The 13528-nt window shown below is 44.7% G+C and overlaps 2 protein-coding genes across 2 annotated transcripts in view; one reads left to right on the top strand and one right to left on the bottom strand.

Moving 5' to 3' along the window:
• LOC137349252 (zinc finger protein 229-like) overlaps window positions 1-13528 on the bottom strand; it is a 725490-nt gene that overhangs the window by 141462 nt on the left and 570500 nt on the right. The gene's annotated exons all lie outside the window — the stretch shown is intronic.
• Window positions 7334-10127, top strand: LOC137348773 (probable G-protein coupled receptor 139). The gene is made up of 2 exons (XM_068014021.1): window positions 7334-7403; window positions 9220-10127. The coding sequence occupies exons 1-2, from the start codon at window positions 7334-7336 to the stop codon at window positions 10125-10127; spliced, it is 978 nt and encodes a 325-aa protein (XP_067870122.1).

Consider the following 13528-nt stretch of genomic DNA (forward strand, 5'->3'; position numbering starts at 1 on the left):
AGGACAGGAGGACAGCGAATGTGGTACGATTATTCAAGAAGGGTAGCAGGCATAAACCAGGTAATTACAGGCCAGTGAGTCTACCATCAGTGGTAGGGAAACTACTGGAAAAAAATCAGATGGACAGGATTAATCTCCACTTGGAGAGGCAGGGATTAATCAGGGATAGTCAGCATGGCTTTGTCAGGGGGCGATCATGTCTAACGAACTTGATTGAATTTTTAGAGGAGGTGACTAGATGTGTAGATGAGGGTAAAGCAGTTGATGTAGTCTACATGGACTTCAGGAACACTTTTGTTAAGGTCCGGCATGGGAGAGTGGTTAAGAAGGTAAGAGCTCATGGGATCCAGGACAACTTGGCAAATTGGATCCAAAATTGGCTTAGTGGCAGGAGGCAGAGGGTAATGGTAGAGAGTTGTTTTTGCGATTGGAAGCCTATAGCCAGTGGTGTACCGCAGTGATTGGTGCTGTTTGTAGTGTACTTTAATGTATAACACGTGAATATAGGAGGTATGATCAGTAACTTCGCCGATGACACGAAAATTGGTGGTGTCATAAATAGTGAGGAGGAAAGCCTTAGCTTACAGGATGATATAGATGGGCTGGTAAGATGGGCAGAGCAGTGAAAAATGAATTTCAATCTTGAGAAATGTGAGGTGATGCATTTTGGGAGGACTAACAAGGCAAGGGAATATACAATGGATGTTAGGACCCTAGAAAGTACAGAGGGTCAGAGGGTCCTTGGTGTACTTGTCCATAGATCACTGAAGGCAGCAGCACTGGTCGATATGGTGTTAGGAAGGCAGATGGGATACTTGCCTTTATTAGCCAAGGCATAGAATATAAGAGCAGGGAGGTTATGATGGAGCTGTATAAAACGCTAGTTAGGCCACAGCTGGAGTGCTGTGTACAGTTCTGGGCACCACACTATAGGAAGGATGTGATTGCACTAGAGAGGGTGCAGAGGAGATTCACCAGAATGTTGCCTGGGCTGGAGCATTTCAACTATGAAGAGAGACTGGATAGACTAGGGTTGTTTTCCTTAGAGCAGAGAAGGCTGAGGGGGGACATGATTGAAGCATTCAAAACTATGAGGGGCATAGAAATGGTAGGTAGGAAGAAACCTTTTCCCTTAGCGGAGGTTTTAGTAACCAGGGGGCATAGATTTAAGGTAAGGGCAGGAGCTTTAGAGGGGATTTGAGGGGGAGGGGGGGGGGGAATCACCCAGAGGGTGTTTGGAATCTGGAACATTCTGTCTGAAGGTGTGGTAGAGGCAGCGACCCTCACAACATTTAAAAAGTATTTAGATGAGGACTTGAAGCGCCATAGCATACAAGTGCTGGAAAATGGGATTAGAATAGTTAGGTGCTTGATGGCCAGCACAGACACGATGGGCCGAAGGGCCTGTTTCTGTGCTGTACAACTCTATGACTTTAAAGCAATGCCAGATTCTCTCAGTTCTGCACTGAATGTTAACCTATAGTGAGACTTGAAGCCACAACCTTTTGACTGAGAAGGGGAAAGAGCTATCACAGCTGACACATGAAAGCTTCCATCTCAAAAATCAAGCTACCCAGAGAAAGCAATAGACTTACTCCTACTTACTGCTTCTAAGGCGTCATCACTGACAGCAAATGACGCGTCACTGTGTTCTATTCAAATACGTTCATGATTTAAAAAACCTCCATTAAATCTTCCCTTAGCCTTCTCCGTCCGAAGGACAACGTACCAAACTCATTCAGTGTATCCATGTAACAGTAATGTCTCATTCCTGTGATAATTCCAGCAAATCTCTTCTGTGGGCTCTTCAAATCCATCGCATTCTTCCAAAAGGGTGATGCCCAGAATTGGACAAAATTCTCTAACTGTGGCCGAAATAGTGCCGTGAAAAAGGTCATCCTAACATCCTGAAATTTGTGTTCGATGTCTCCATTTATAAAGCTCTCGATCCCATATGCATTATTAATAGTCTTGTTAACCTGTCCTGCCACCTACAAAGATTTGTGCACAAGCACCCCGAGGTCCCCCTGCTCTTGCACACGTTTTAAAATTGTACGATTTAGCACCTGTTAACTCTCCTCATTCTTCCAACCCAAAATGTATCATTTCACACTTTTCTGCATTGAATTTTGTTGTCATGTGTCCACCACTTCCACCAGCTCTCTCTGTCCTCTTGAAGATTATTATTCTCTTCATCACTGTTTCCTACATTTTCAGGATTAGTGCTATCTTTAAAATTCCAAATTGTGCCCTCTATCCCCAAATATCAAGAACAGCAGTTCTCAGTGCACTGAACGTTTGGGAACGTCACTGTCTGTCTCCCTCCAGTGCATAATACAGCCCTTCACTACTACTCTTTGGCCAGAATTTAACACCACACCTCCCCCGGGAGCAGGCTGGCGGCGTTGTTGGGGGTGGGGGGGGGGGGGGGGGTGGTGGGAGCGGGGGCAATCAAGTGGGAGGCGGGGGACAGATTTTATTGCGCCCCCAACCCCGAGGCAGGGTCCCATAGAATTGTTATGAGAGATAGGAGGTGGAGGGCCCAACACCAGGTGCGGGAGAGGACAAAGATGAACTTCCCACCCAAAGGCAAATTGGGGCCCTTAAAGGCCACTTCAGGGCCTCTTTCTGCCACTGGTGGTATCTAACCAACGGGCGTTGGTGGGGAGGGGTGGGGTGAGGGGTTCCTCTGCCACGTGGGAAGCGCGCCTTGTGAAATAAGACATCTCTCCTTTATGGGCAATCTGTGACCCACGGAGGACCCTGCTGGCAATACCTACTAGTCCATACCCCCCCTCCCCCCCCCCCCTTCACCCTAGTCTTCATACCCACACTCCCACACCTCCTCGCCACAGATTCTGGACTGGCCCAAATGACCTCTCCTCTCTTACTTGAAGTTCGAGGCTTCAGTGCTGGGCCTTAGTCCAAGGTCTCTGCAGAACCGGCAGTGATCACTGCTCCCAGTGGTACTGCCGATATTGCTGAGCTGCCGGCCCTATGATTTGGTCAGGTGTTTTTGGAGGTGGGAGCCACACTTTTAAATGGACAGAAATCCAGGCAGATTACTTAGGCAGCGAAACAACGGAGGATCTCTCCAGGGGGCCGGGTTGCATGACAAGCCCGAAGGGGGGAATCCTGCCACCAGTACAAAATCCAGCCCAGGTTCTGTTGACTCATTTGCCTATCCACACCCACTATAATTGTGGGGGAAGTGGCAAATGACTCGCCCACCCCAGGGCAATTGAGGCCCTTAAGTGGCAATTAATGCCACTTAGGGCTTCCTCCCGCCGTCAATGGTATAGTACAAGCAGCAGATGGGCACTTTTTGACCTGACGAGGCTGCCCAGTTTAACTAGGTGGGCTCCTTGCGGGCTGGAGTGGTCATCCTTATGTGCACCTCCCCTGTCCTCTTGATGGACCCCCAGCCCCTCACCAGGGCCCACAAAGCCTCACAGCTTTTTCAGGGCCCATGTCCCTCTTACTCTTCTAGATGATTGGCCGCAGCTCTTGGAGGTGGGTCAATTAAGGTTCTGGGCCATGCAAAATCTCTGCGTGGCTTTGTGGACTGGCAGAGGCGGGCTCTGCCTCAACCTTTACACCGCTGTCCGAGGCCTGCACCATGACATATATTTCCGGCCTTTGTTTTCTCTGCTTTGCACAATCACGGCTTTTGTCCTTTAGTCTCTCGTGCCTCCCACCATCACAAATCTATCCTTTTCTTCTGTCCTCCCCTCTCCTTTCCCTGCCTCTGTACTTATTCAAAATCTTTTACATCTCTTGCTATTTCCATTACTTAGTTAAAATCATCGAACTCTAACGTTAACTCTGTTTTTCTCTCCACAGATGCTGTCGGACCTGCTGAGTATTTCCAGCACTTCTTTTTTCTCTTTTAAACATTGCATTACCAGCATCTGTAGTATTTTGCCTTCCTCTCTGTTTTCTATCACTTAGCCCATTTTGTATTCTTTCTGCCCTGATTATTTTATTCCATAAGCTTCAATTTTGCTAACATGCCTAATATATGGTACTTTATGAAACACTATTTGAACGTCCATATATATAACATCAACAACACTGCCATGACCAAACCTCTATGTGGACTAGATCCAGCAATGCCTCCTTCCTCGTTAGGCAGGAAATTTACTCAACAAAATTCATCTGAACGCATTTCAGAAATTCCCTTCATCTCTGTCAATCGCACACTCACTGCCCCATTGAATATAGCTGCAATTAAAATCTCCCATTCTCAATTCACCTAACTCTTACACCTCTCATTAATTTAATTGCAATCTTCCTCCTCTATCTTCTTCGCACCCTTTTGTGGCAAAAACAATGCACCAAGTTGCGTAAGATCTCAATTTTTCCTCAATTGCAACTAAATAGATTCCGTATTTGATCCCTCAGGAGCATCCTTTGTAGCACTGCAACGTTTTTCTTAATCAAAAACTGCTATTCGTTCTTCCTGCCCGTTTTATCCTGAATGCCTTGCATCCATAAATATTAAGCATGCAATCATCGCCTATTTTGAACCAAGCCTCCGACATCGCCAGAATGTCATATTTCCACGTGACTATTGTGCAGCTCATCAATCTTATTGACAGCACTTTGTGTTTTATGCACACCAAACACGTATGTGAGTGTTCGGGTAATAAAGGAAATAGCTGTTAAATGTATCTTTACCTTGCCCCAGATGCTTGGTCAATGGGATAAAATGTCTGGGTAGCAGAGGATTACCTGGTCAAAGTATCTTAAAACGGCCCAGGATGATTGGTCAATGTGATAAAATATACAGGTCATAGAGGATCACCTGATCCGAATATCCTTAATTGGCCCAATATTATTATCCAATGAGATAAAATGCCTGGGTAATAGAGGATTACCTGATCAAAGCGTTCTTTAACTGGCCCCAGTTTTTTGGTCAATGGGATAAATGCACAGGTAATATGGGATTAACTGATCAATGCAGCTTTACCCTGTTCCAGGTGTTTGGTGATCGAACAGAATTCCAAGCTAATGGAAGAATAGTTGCTGAAATTCTTTCACTTAAACCCCAATGTTTGGTGAACGAGATCATATGTCCAGCTCATCGAGGACTAGCAGTTGCATTGGGACGAAGTCCACTTAAATCAGGCTGGGACCAGGCGAAACCAATAATCAACAACCAAGGCTGCAGAGAGGTGTTTAAAATAAAATGTCGGGGCAGCATAAAGTGATGGGGAATTTATAAATGTCAAGGGCACCGAGCAGTGCAGCAATTTGTGTAAAGTTAAGCAGAATGCGTTAGGAAGGGATGGAGAGTTTAACGGTTGTAGTGCATCAATAAATAAGGTAAAATCAGGATAAAATGGCAGGAAGTTAAAATTAAAAATCTGAATGCCCGGAGGATTTATAACAAGATAGAACAGTTAATGGCACAAATGGAGATAAATAGTTTGATCTGCTATCATTATTGAGACGTGGTCTCACGGTGACCAAGGTATGGAAGCAAATATTCCAGGCTTCTTGACATTTTGCAAAGGCAGGAAACATGAAAAACGAGGTAGGCTAACCCTGATAATAAAGGATCACCTAACGACAGTAATGAGGAATGGTCGTGGCTCAAAAGAGTAAGAAGTAAAATCAGTATGGGCCGAGATACAAAATAACAAGGAGAAGCTTATACATGTGAGAGCAGTTTTTAGGCCTCCTAGAAAGAGCGACACTGTTGGATATAGTATGAGTCAAAGGCAATTAGGATGGGCAACAAATGCCTGCCTTTCAAGAGACGCACATCAAGAAAAGAAGGATCTGGTCACAAAGGTTGACATTAAGTGGCCAAAACCTAACTGCATCATACTGTGGCTAAAAGAGCACGTCAGAGGCTGGGATATCTGTCGGGAGGAACTCACTTCCTGACTCTCCAAAGCCTCCGCACCGAATGCGACCTCACGTAGCTGGATCTATGTACACAAAATGTAAACATGCTGAACTGGACTTGTCCACACTAAATAAAGCCATGCAAAACTGGACGTTTCTGCAGTAAATGTAACCCTGATGAACTGGACTCCTCCACACTGAAACTAACTGTGCAGTACTGCACCGGCTCACACTGGCAGTAACCGTGTTCAACTAACTATCTAAACACGAGATAAAAGTACATTGAGCTGAGAAAGGTCGTATTGGCAGTAATTGTGCTGAATTGGGCTGGTCCACTTTCAATGGAACCAGTCGGAACTGAAGATGCCCTCACTGAAAGTAACTATATAGAACTGGATCTGTCCACCCAGAATGTGAGTGTGCTGAAGTGGAACTTTTGACACTGAATATTACCGTACAGACCTGGACCAGTCCACACTAAATAGCACCGTAGTAATTGTACCTGTCTCTACCAAATGCAACCGGACTGTACTTGACCGGTCAACACTGAATGCAATCGTGTTGAATTGGACTCTTCAACATTGAAAATGAACGTGCGCAACTGGACCTGTGTACGTTGAATATAACCGGGCTCAAACCGCAAACACCCAGCATAACTGTGCTGAACTAAACCTGCGCATCCTGAATGTAACCGTTCTGAACTAACCCTGTGCACAAAGATTGTGCCCCTGCTGAACTTGTCCTCTCCACACTGCTTATAACAGCGCCGACATCGAGCAGTCCATACCAAATGTAAATCTGCTCAACTGGACATGTCTCTACTGAATATGATCGTACTGAACTTCACCATCAATAGCGAACCCAACCGTGCTGAACTGGACGTTTCCACACAAAACATAAACGTGCACAGCTGCACCTATGTACATTGAAAATACCGTGCTGACTGAGGACAGTCCACACTGAATACAGATGGCTGCGGTGAAGCTCATGCACAGAGTGATTTGGAGTCAGGTGCAAATGACCCGGGATCACATGGTCTGGAACTGAATAGTGATAAGGAGCGAGAACTTAGCTGCAATATCTTTCAGGTCCAGAATATCTCGGGTCAGTTATACCTTGTGCTGAGGACACTTAACTCAGCTTTCAAGGATTTAAACGGGGGGATTCCTCGAATATAAAATTCCCTTTCACCATTGCACCGCCTATTAAACTTTTCATTATCATAGCTTTAACTAGGATCAGTTTGTAATCTCTGAAAATTTCACTTCAGAGCTGTGTCAGATCCCTTGAAAAGCATTTAATTCCATCAAAACAAAGACACGAGTCAGGCAGCAGCTGCACTAACCAATTTGTTTCAATTAGTTTCCTTTATTTAAACCATCGAGCCATCTAATTATCTCCCTGGAGACTGACATCATATATTATAATGAAAATCTTGTGAGTGCAGTTCAGAGCGTGCTCAGAGCTTCTGATAGATATGCACGGATCGGTAAAAGGTCTGGTGTTTGCCATTTACTACCCAGTCCTTGCAGCTATCGGGATTCCAGGTAAATTATTGTACTTAGTTATTGGTTATGGAAATCATTGTCTAGCTTTCTCACTGCTCTCATTTACCAGTAGCGCTTATCCAAGTTATGAATATCCTTTCACCCCTTTAACAAATTAATTTCTCCACGTTGATGGGAAAATGTTGTCCTCCCAAATGGAATAATTTCTCCCCGTTACAGTATCATTTCTTTCCACTTTAGGGTATTAATTATTGATTTTAATGGTACATTATTTCCTCCAGTCACTGATGCAATTTCTGGTCACTAATGATATAATGTCTCCGCTTAATAAATGTCATTTGTCCCCCATTACTGGCATAATTCGTTTACATTGTTTAAATGCTCCCGCTTGCAAGTATCACTTTCCACTTTCGTGACATGTTTTCTCCTCTTCTCTGGTATTGTTTGACCATTAACCAGCGTAATTTCTCCTGCTTAAAATATAATTTATAATTTAATTCTAACTGTTTAATTTCTCCCCTTGACTTCTGTCATTTTACGGTGTAAATGGAATTCTTGTCTGTTCCAACTGTTTATGTCGGTGAATTATCACACACTATTATCACTGTCAATGCGATTCTATTCTGTTACTTTTGCCATTACTGTGGGTAAATTATCACACTGTTACCATGGTGTAAATGTAGTTCTAATGTGTTATTGACACTGTTACTGGATGAATTATCACACTGTTATCACAATATACAAGTAGACCTATTGTGTTATTGACACTATTACTACGAGTGAATTACTAGACTTCGTGTTAACAGAAATATAAACAATGTAACAGGTGCCCTTTTAGGAATAATATGGATTTACCCTAAACTCACAGCGCTCAGTTTTTCTATCCTCAGTATTTATCCTGCACTGCTTCAGTTCGGCTCTCTTCTTCCACATTAGCTGTGGCTGACTGTTCTACAGTGGCCACTACAGACTTCAAATGTTCCTTCTACTCCAAGCTCCTGGTAATGTCCAGGACTGTCCCCGTCTTCAATATTATGTTCATAATTTGTATAATTGGTGGTATCTGAGTCCAACAGTTTTAAATTCAATGCACACTATAGGAATAAGTTAATCTTCTATGCCGACAGAACATTATAGTATTGAGGAAGTGCTGCATTGTAGGAGGGAATCTTCCTCAAATGAGACCTCATAATCCTCCAGTTCCACTGGTACAGCTCAACACCCAAGTTCCCAGCTGAGTAACTGGAGAAACACTCAGAGTTATCATCGCATCTTCACTAACATCACCTCTGCGAAGAGAGAACACATTAACTTTCCATTTGATTCTCTCTGTTGGAAATTCTTTTCGAACATGTTGACAGTCTAAGTTTCCAACAATTTTTTCTTTACAGGAATACATCGGATGAGGGCATTTTAGTTGACCAGCAGGATTTAATCCGTTTCAGATGCAATTTTTTCCTACTTTCCTGTTCGTTTCCACTAATATTGTCGATTGTTGTATTATTTACCGTCTTAAATATCTTCCAGAATATGCTATTGATGTTATTTTCCTTGTCTGTTTGATGTCCCCATGTTAGTTTCTTGTTCTCCATTATTTTTGATTGTATGATTTTACATTCCTATGTTATTGGCCTGTTGATTTTTAAAAAATCTAGATAATTATTTTAAATGCAGTAACAAGTATCCGGAAGTTAAGCCATAGTTTACGCCCAGCAGCAGGTGTCAAAGCTGTGAATTTCACGCAGTATTCTGTAAAATGAATGATTTTGTTGACAGTCAGAACAGTAATTTCCCTCTTCTCGCTCGCTCACACCCATACACTCTTTCTCTTTGACTCTCTCTGTCTCTATTACAGCTAACCTGGCAGTGGTTGTGATCCTGTCCCGAGGAAGATGCGGTCTCTCCAGATGTATCACTTACTACCTGGTGTCCATGGCTGTGACGGATCTCCTGGTCATGATCATCGTTGTGATATTAAACCGGATTGCTGGTATTTATTTTCCAGGCAGTTTTCTGTTCCTTACACCGGTATGCAGGCTCCGTTCTGTAGTAGAGTATGCGATCATAGACTGTTCTGTCTGGTCAACGGTCGCTTTCACCTTTGATCGATTTATAGCCATTTGTTGCCAGAAGCTGAAAATGACATACTGCACTGAGAAAATAGTGGCACGGGTGATAGGAATCGTGTTTATACTGAGCTGTTTAAAAAATATCGGCCTATATTTTATATTCGAACCTTTGTATACAAGTAACAATGTACCCTGGTTCTGCAGCATAAAATTAATATTTTATACGTCACCTGCTTGGGCTGCATATGACTGGTTTATCCGCATTTTAACCCCTTGTCTCCCATTCATTCTGATTTTACTGCTGAATGTTTTGACTGTCAGATACATTCTAGTGGCCAGTCAAGCACGCAGGAGACTCCGGGCCCACAGCAATGGAGAAACACAATGTGACCCAGAGATGGAGAAGCGGAGAAAGTCTATCATTTTACTCTTCTGCATCTCGGGCAGTTTCATCCTGTTATATTTGCTACGTCTTCTAACTTTTCTCTATGTTCGAATTGCAAACCTTAGTTATTTCTCCGGTTCTAATTTCAATGACTCAAATTTTATTCTGGAGGAAAGCGGTTTTATGCTTCAGCTTTTGAGTTCTTGTGTTAATCCGTTTATTTATGCAGGGACCCAGGAGAAATTCAGAGAAGAGTTACAAAATGCGGTGAGATATCCACTGAGTCAAATTGTTAAATTATTTAAATGATGAAAATAGTAAAATTCAACATTAATTGAACGTTATATTCCATCCATTGTTGTTCTTCATCTCACACGCCGCCTCCCCTCCCAGAAACATCGTCACCTGCTTTGAGATCTTTACCCACTTTGTTAATTGAAGAACATGCGAACATATGAATTAGGAGCAGGAATAGGCCGCCCTGCCCTTCGAGCTTGCTCCGCCATTCAATAAGTTAATGGCTGAACTGATTGCTCCACATTGCCTCTCAAGAATCTACCTACCTCTGCTTTGAAAATAGTCAAGGACTGTGCTTCCACCGCCTTTTGAGGAAGAGAATTGCTCACGACCCTCTGAGAGAACAAAATTCTCCTCATCTCTGTCTTAAATGGGGGGCCCCTTATTTTTAAACAGTGATCCCTAGTTTTAGATTCTCCCACAAGGGGAAACATCCTTTCCACATCCACCTTGTCAAGACCCCTCAGGAAGAATGAATAAGGGAAGCCACATCACTGCAAAGTCCAGTGCTGTAACATGTTCCCACTTTGTTTCTATTTCTCTTCCCGGTGCAGTCTCAGGAGCCTGAGGGCCTTAGAGTAGCTCTACACCCATGAGGTAAACAAAGGGGCCGATCTCTGATCTGTTGTTAGAATATCAAGTTTAACTGTTCAATGAAGGCACATCGCTATCCCTTCCGGGAATGATTTGGGTCTTAACGGCAGGATAGGCTCTGAAATGGAATCATGTAATGCCCCATGTATTGATCTCCAATCCATAGACACAACCTCACAGAATTAGAATTAGAACATTACAGCGCAGTACAGGCCCTTCGGCCCTCAATGTTGCGCTGACTTATGAAACCATCTGACCTACACTATTCCATTTTCATCCATATGTCTATCCAATGACCACTTAAATGCCCTTAAAGTTGGTGAGTCTACTACTGTTGCAGGCAGGACGTTCCACGCCCCTACTACTCTCTGAGTAAAGAAACTACCTCTGACATCTGTCCTATATCTATCACCCCTCAACTTAAAGCTATGTCCCCTCGTGTTTGCCATCATATGTTTCTGCCAATAAAATAGGAACAGAGGAAAAAAGCTGGAGGAAAAATACAAGACGCTATCTAGTTCACCTTCTACTCTTTTCAATCGGCCAATTGGGACAACAGACCATGAGAGGGGAAAGCAATGGGGAGCGAGCGGGAGGAACTGGGAGGGGTGATGGTCGAGCATGGGGAAAGAGCAGAAAGGGGAAATCGAGCAGCAGGAGGAAATTGAACAGCAAGAGTGAGAGAGTGAGTTGCGAACGGGGCGGAATGAACAGTGAGTTGGGGCATGGAGCGAGGAGAGTGGGGGAATGAGAGGCAAATTGTCGATCCAGTGGTTAGTGGTGAGGGGAATCAAGAGGTGAAGGGGCGTGAACTGAACCGGTGTGTGAGCGACAAACGGCAAGCAGCGGGGTGTGAATATTGAGAGGGGAAAGAGCAGTGAACGGCGAGCAGAGGAGGCGAGTGTCAACCCGGGGAATTGAGTGGTGGGGGGGTGGGGAGGGAGGCTGGGGAGTGAGTGGTGAACGGGGGTAACAAGCAGCGAGGGGTGATCAAGCAGTGAGCGGGAGATTGAGAGGTGAACAGTGAGCAGGAACGAGTGTCAAGTGGAGGGATTGAGTGGCCGGGGGCAAGTTATGAGCGTTTGGGGCACGTGGCGAAGGGGCATGTGTGGAGAACAGAAAGCAACAAGCAGAGGGTCTCGAGTGGTGAGGGAGTGAGCGGCGAGGTGGATCATGCAGCGAGGGCGAGCAGTGAGCTGGGGAGTGAATGGGGAGGGAGAGAGCTGTGAAGGACAAGTGGTAAGTGGTGAGTGGTGAGTGGTGAGTGGGGGGGGGGGGGGGAGGGTGGTGGAGCGAGCGGTGAGGGCATGACTGGCAATGGGGAGTGGCGAGCAGGAGAAAGTGAACGGCGAGTACAAGCAGTGTGGGAGTGGTGAATAAGCATTGAACAAGGGGTATTGACTGGCGAGGTAGCCAACGGAAAACAACAAGTTGTGAGTTCTGAGAATCGAGGAGGGAGTGACAAGGGAGCGAGAGGTGAATGGCATGTGGTGACTGGGGGGAGTGACCGGCAAGTGAGAAGCAGTGAGGGAGTGGTGAACGAGAGTCGCACATGGCACAGAGTGGCAAGTGAGGGGTATTGAGTAACGGGGAAGCGAGTGGTGAGTGTGCGAGGAGTAGTGAGGGAGTGGTGTCCGGGGCCGAGCTGCGATTGGGGGTGAGTGGATCAAGTGGTGAGTGGCAAGTGAGTGATCAGTGAATGGTGAGGAACGAACAGTGTGTGGCGAGCAGTGAGGGAGTGGCAAGCGAGTGTCGAGTGGGAGCGGGGGGGGGGGGGGTGGGTGCTGTGTGGCGGGGAGTGGACCAGGTAGCGAGTGATCGGACTAAGTCCCCAGGAGTGGAGAAGTGAGCATTGAAGGAGTGAATGGAGGGTGGGGAGGGGGCGCCGTGAGCATTGAGCAGGCACCAAGTGGCAATGGTGTGATGGATTAGCCAACGCTAAGCAGCAGGAGTGAGCACCCAATGGCTGAATGGTGATGGGGGAGTGAGCAGCGAGCAGGGGAACTGAGTGGCATGTCGGGGTGTGGGTGGGGGGAGTGTCGAGTGAGCATCGTGTGGGGGCCAAGTGATGTGGGGATTGAGTGATGAGTGGAGAGGAGCCACATGCAACGTAGGGAAATGACTGCAATATAAATAAACATTGCTTCTCTATTTACCAAGGAAATGGGACCGTTGGACATTCTACCAGATGATGAGATTAGATTTGAGATAACTATATTTAAAATAAAATGGTGAAATTTTAAATAAAGAAATAAACCTTAACGAGGATACAATTACTGGGACAGAAAAAATGACATTAACACATTTTAAAGGAATCTAAGGAAGAGAAATTGGAGATATTACTACACGGTTTTAGTAATTCATTAGCAAAAAGGTGTAGTGCCAGAGGACTGGCAGATAGTTAGTTTTATGCCAATACTTAAGAAGGGAGAAATAAATTGCCCTGAAAACTATAAACCAGTCAGATTATCATCATAGAATCATAGAAAGTTTAAGGCACAGAAAGAGGCCACTTGGCGCATCGTGTCTGTGTTAGATCCCATTAGTTGCACAAATAGAGACGAAGTCTGACTGTAGCTTTAAGAAACTTTATTGCACTACTTAATTGTTACATCTTCAGAAAACTTCACAATGAACTGAACTAAAACTAAAAGCAACACATACACTGAACTAACACTGAAACTAATAGCAACACACACACTAAACTAACCCCCGAACTAACCCCCCCGAACTGAACTGAACTGAACTAACTCTTCGCGCCAATCAAGCCTTATTATAGTTATTCTTGCAAATCAGTGACAGCCCCTTTATGTTCCCAA

The sequence above is a fragment of the Heterodontus francisci genome, chromosome 34 (assembly GCF_036365525.1).
Source record: "Heterodontus francisci isolate sHetFra1 chromosome 34, sHetFra1.hap1, whole genome shotgun sequence".
NCBI classification, from domain to species: Eukaryota; Metazoa; Chordata; class Chondrichthyes; order Heterodontiformes; family Heterodontidae; genus Heterodontus; species Heterodontus francisci.

Bases quoted from the DNA above. Each gene is read 5' to 3' on its own strand.
- LOC137348773 (XM_068014021.1), top strand. From the start codon at position 7,334: ATGCACGGATCGGTAAAAGGTCTGGTGTTTGCCATTTACTACCCAGTC. The intron at 7,404-9,219 runs GTAAATTATTGT...TCTCTATTACAG, and splicing joins TGCAGCTATCGGGATTCCAG to CTAACCTGGCAGTGGTTGTG.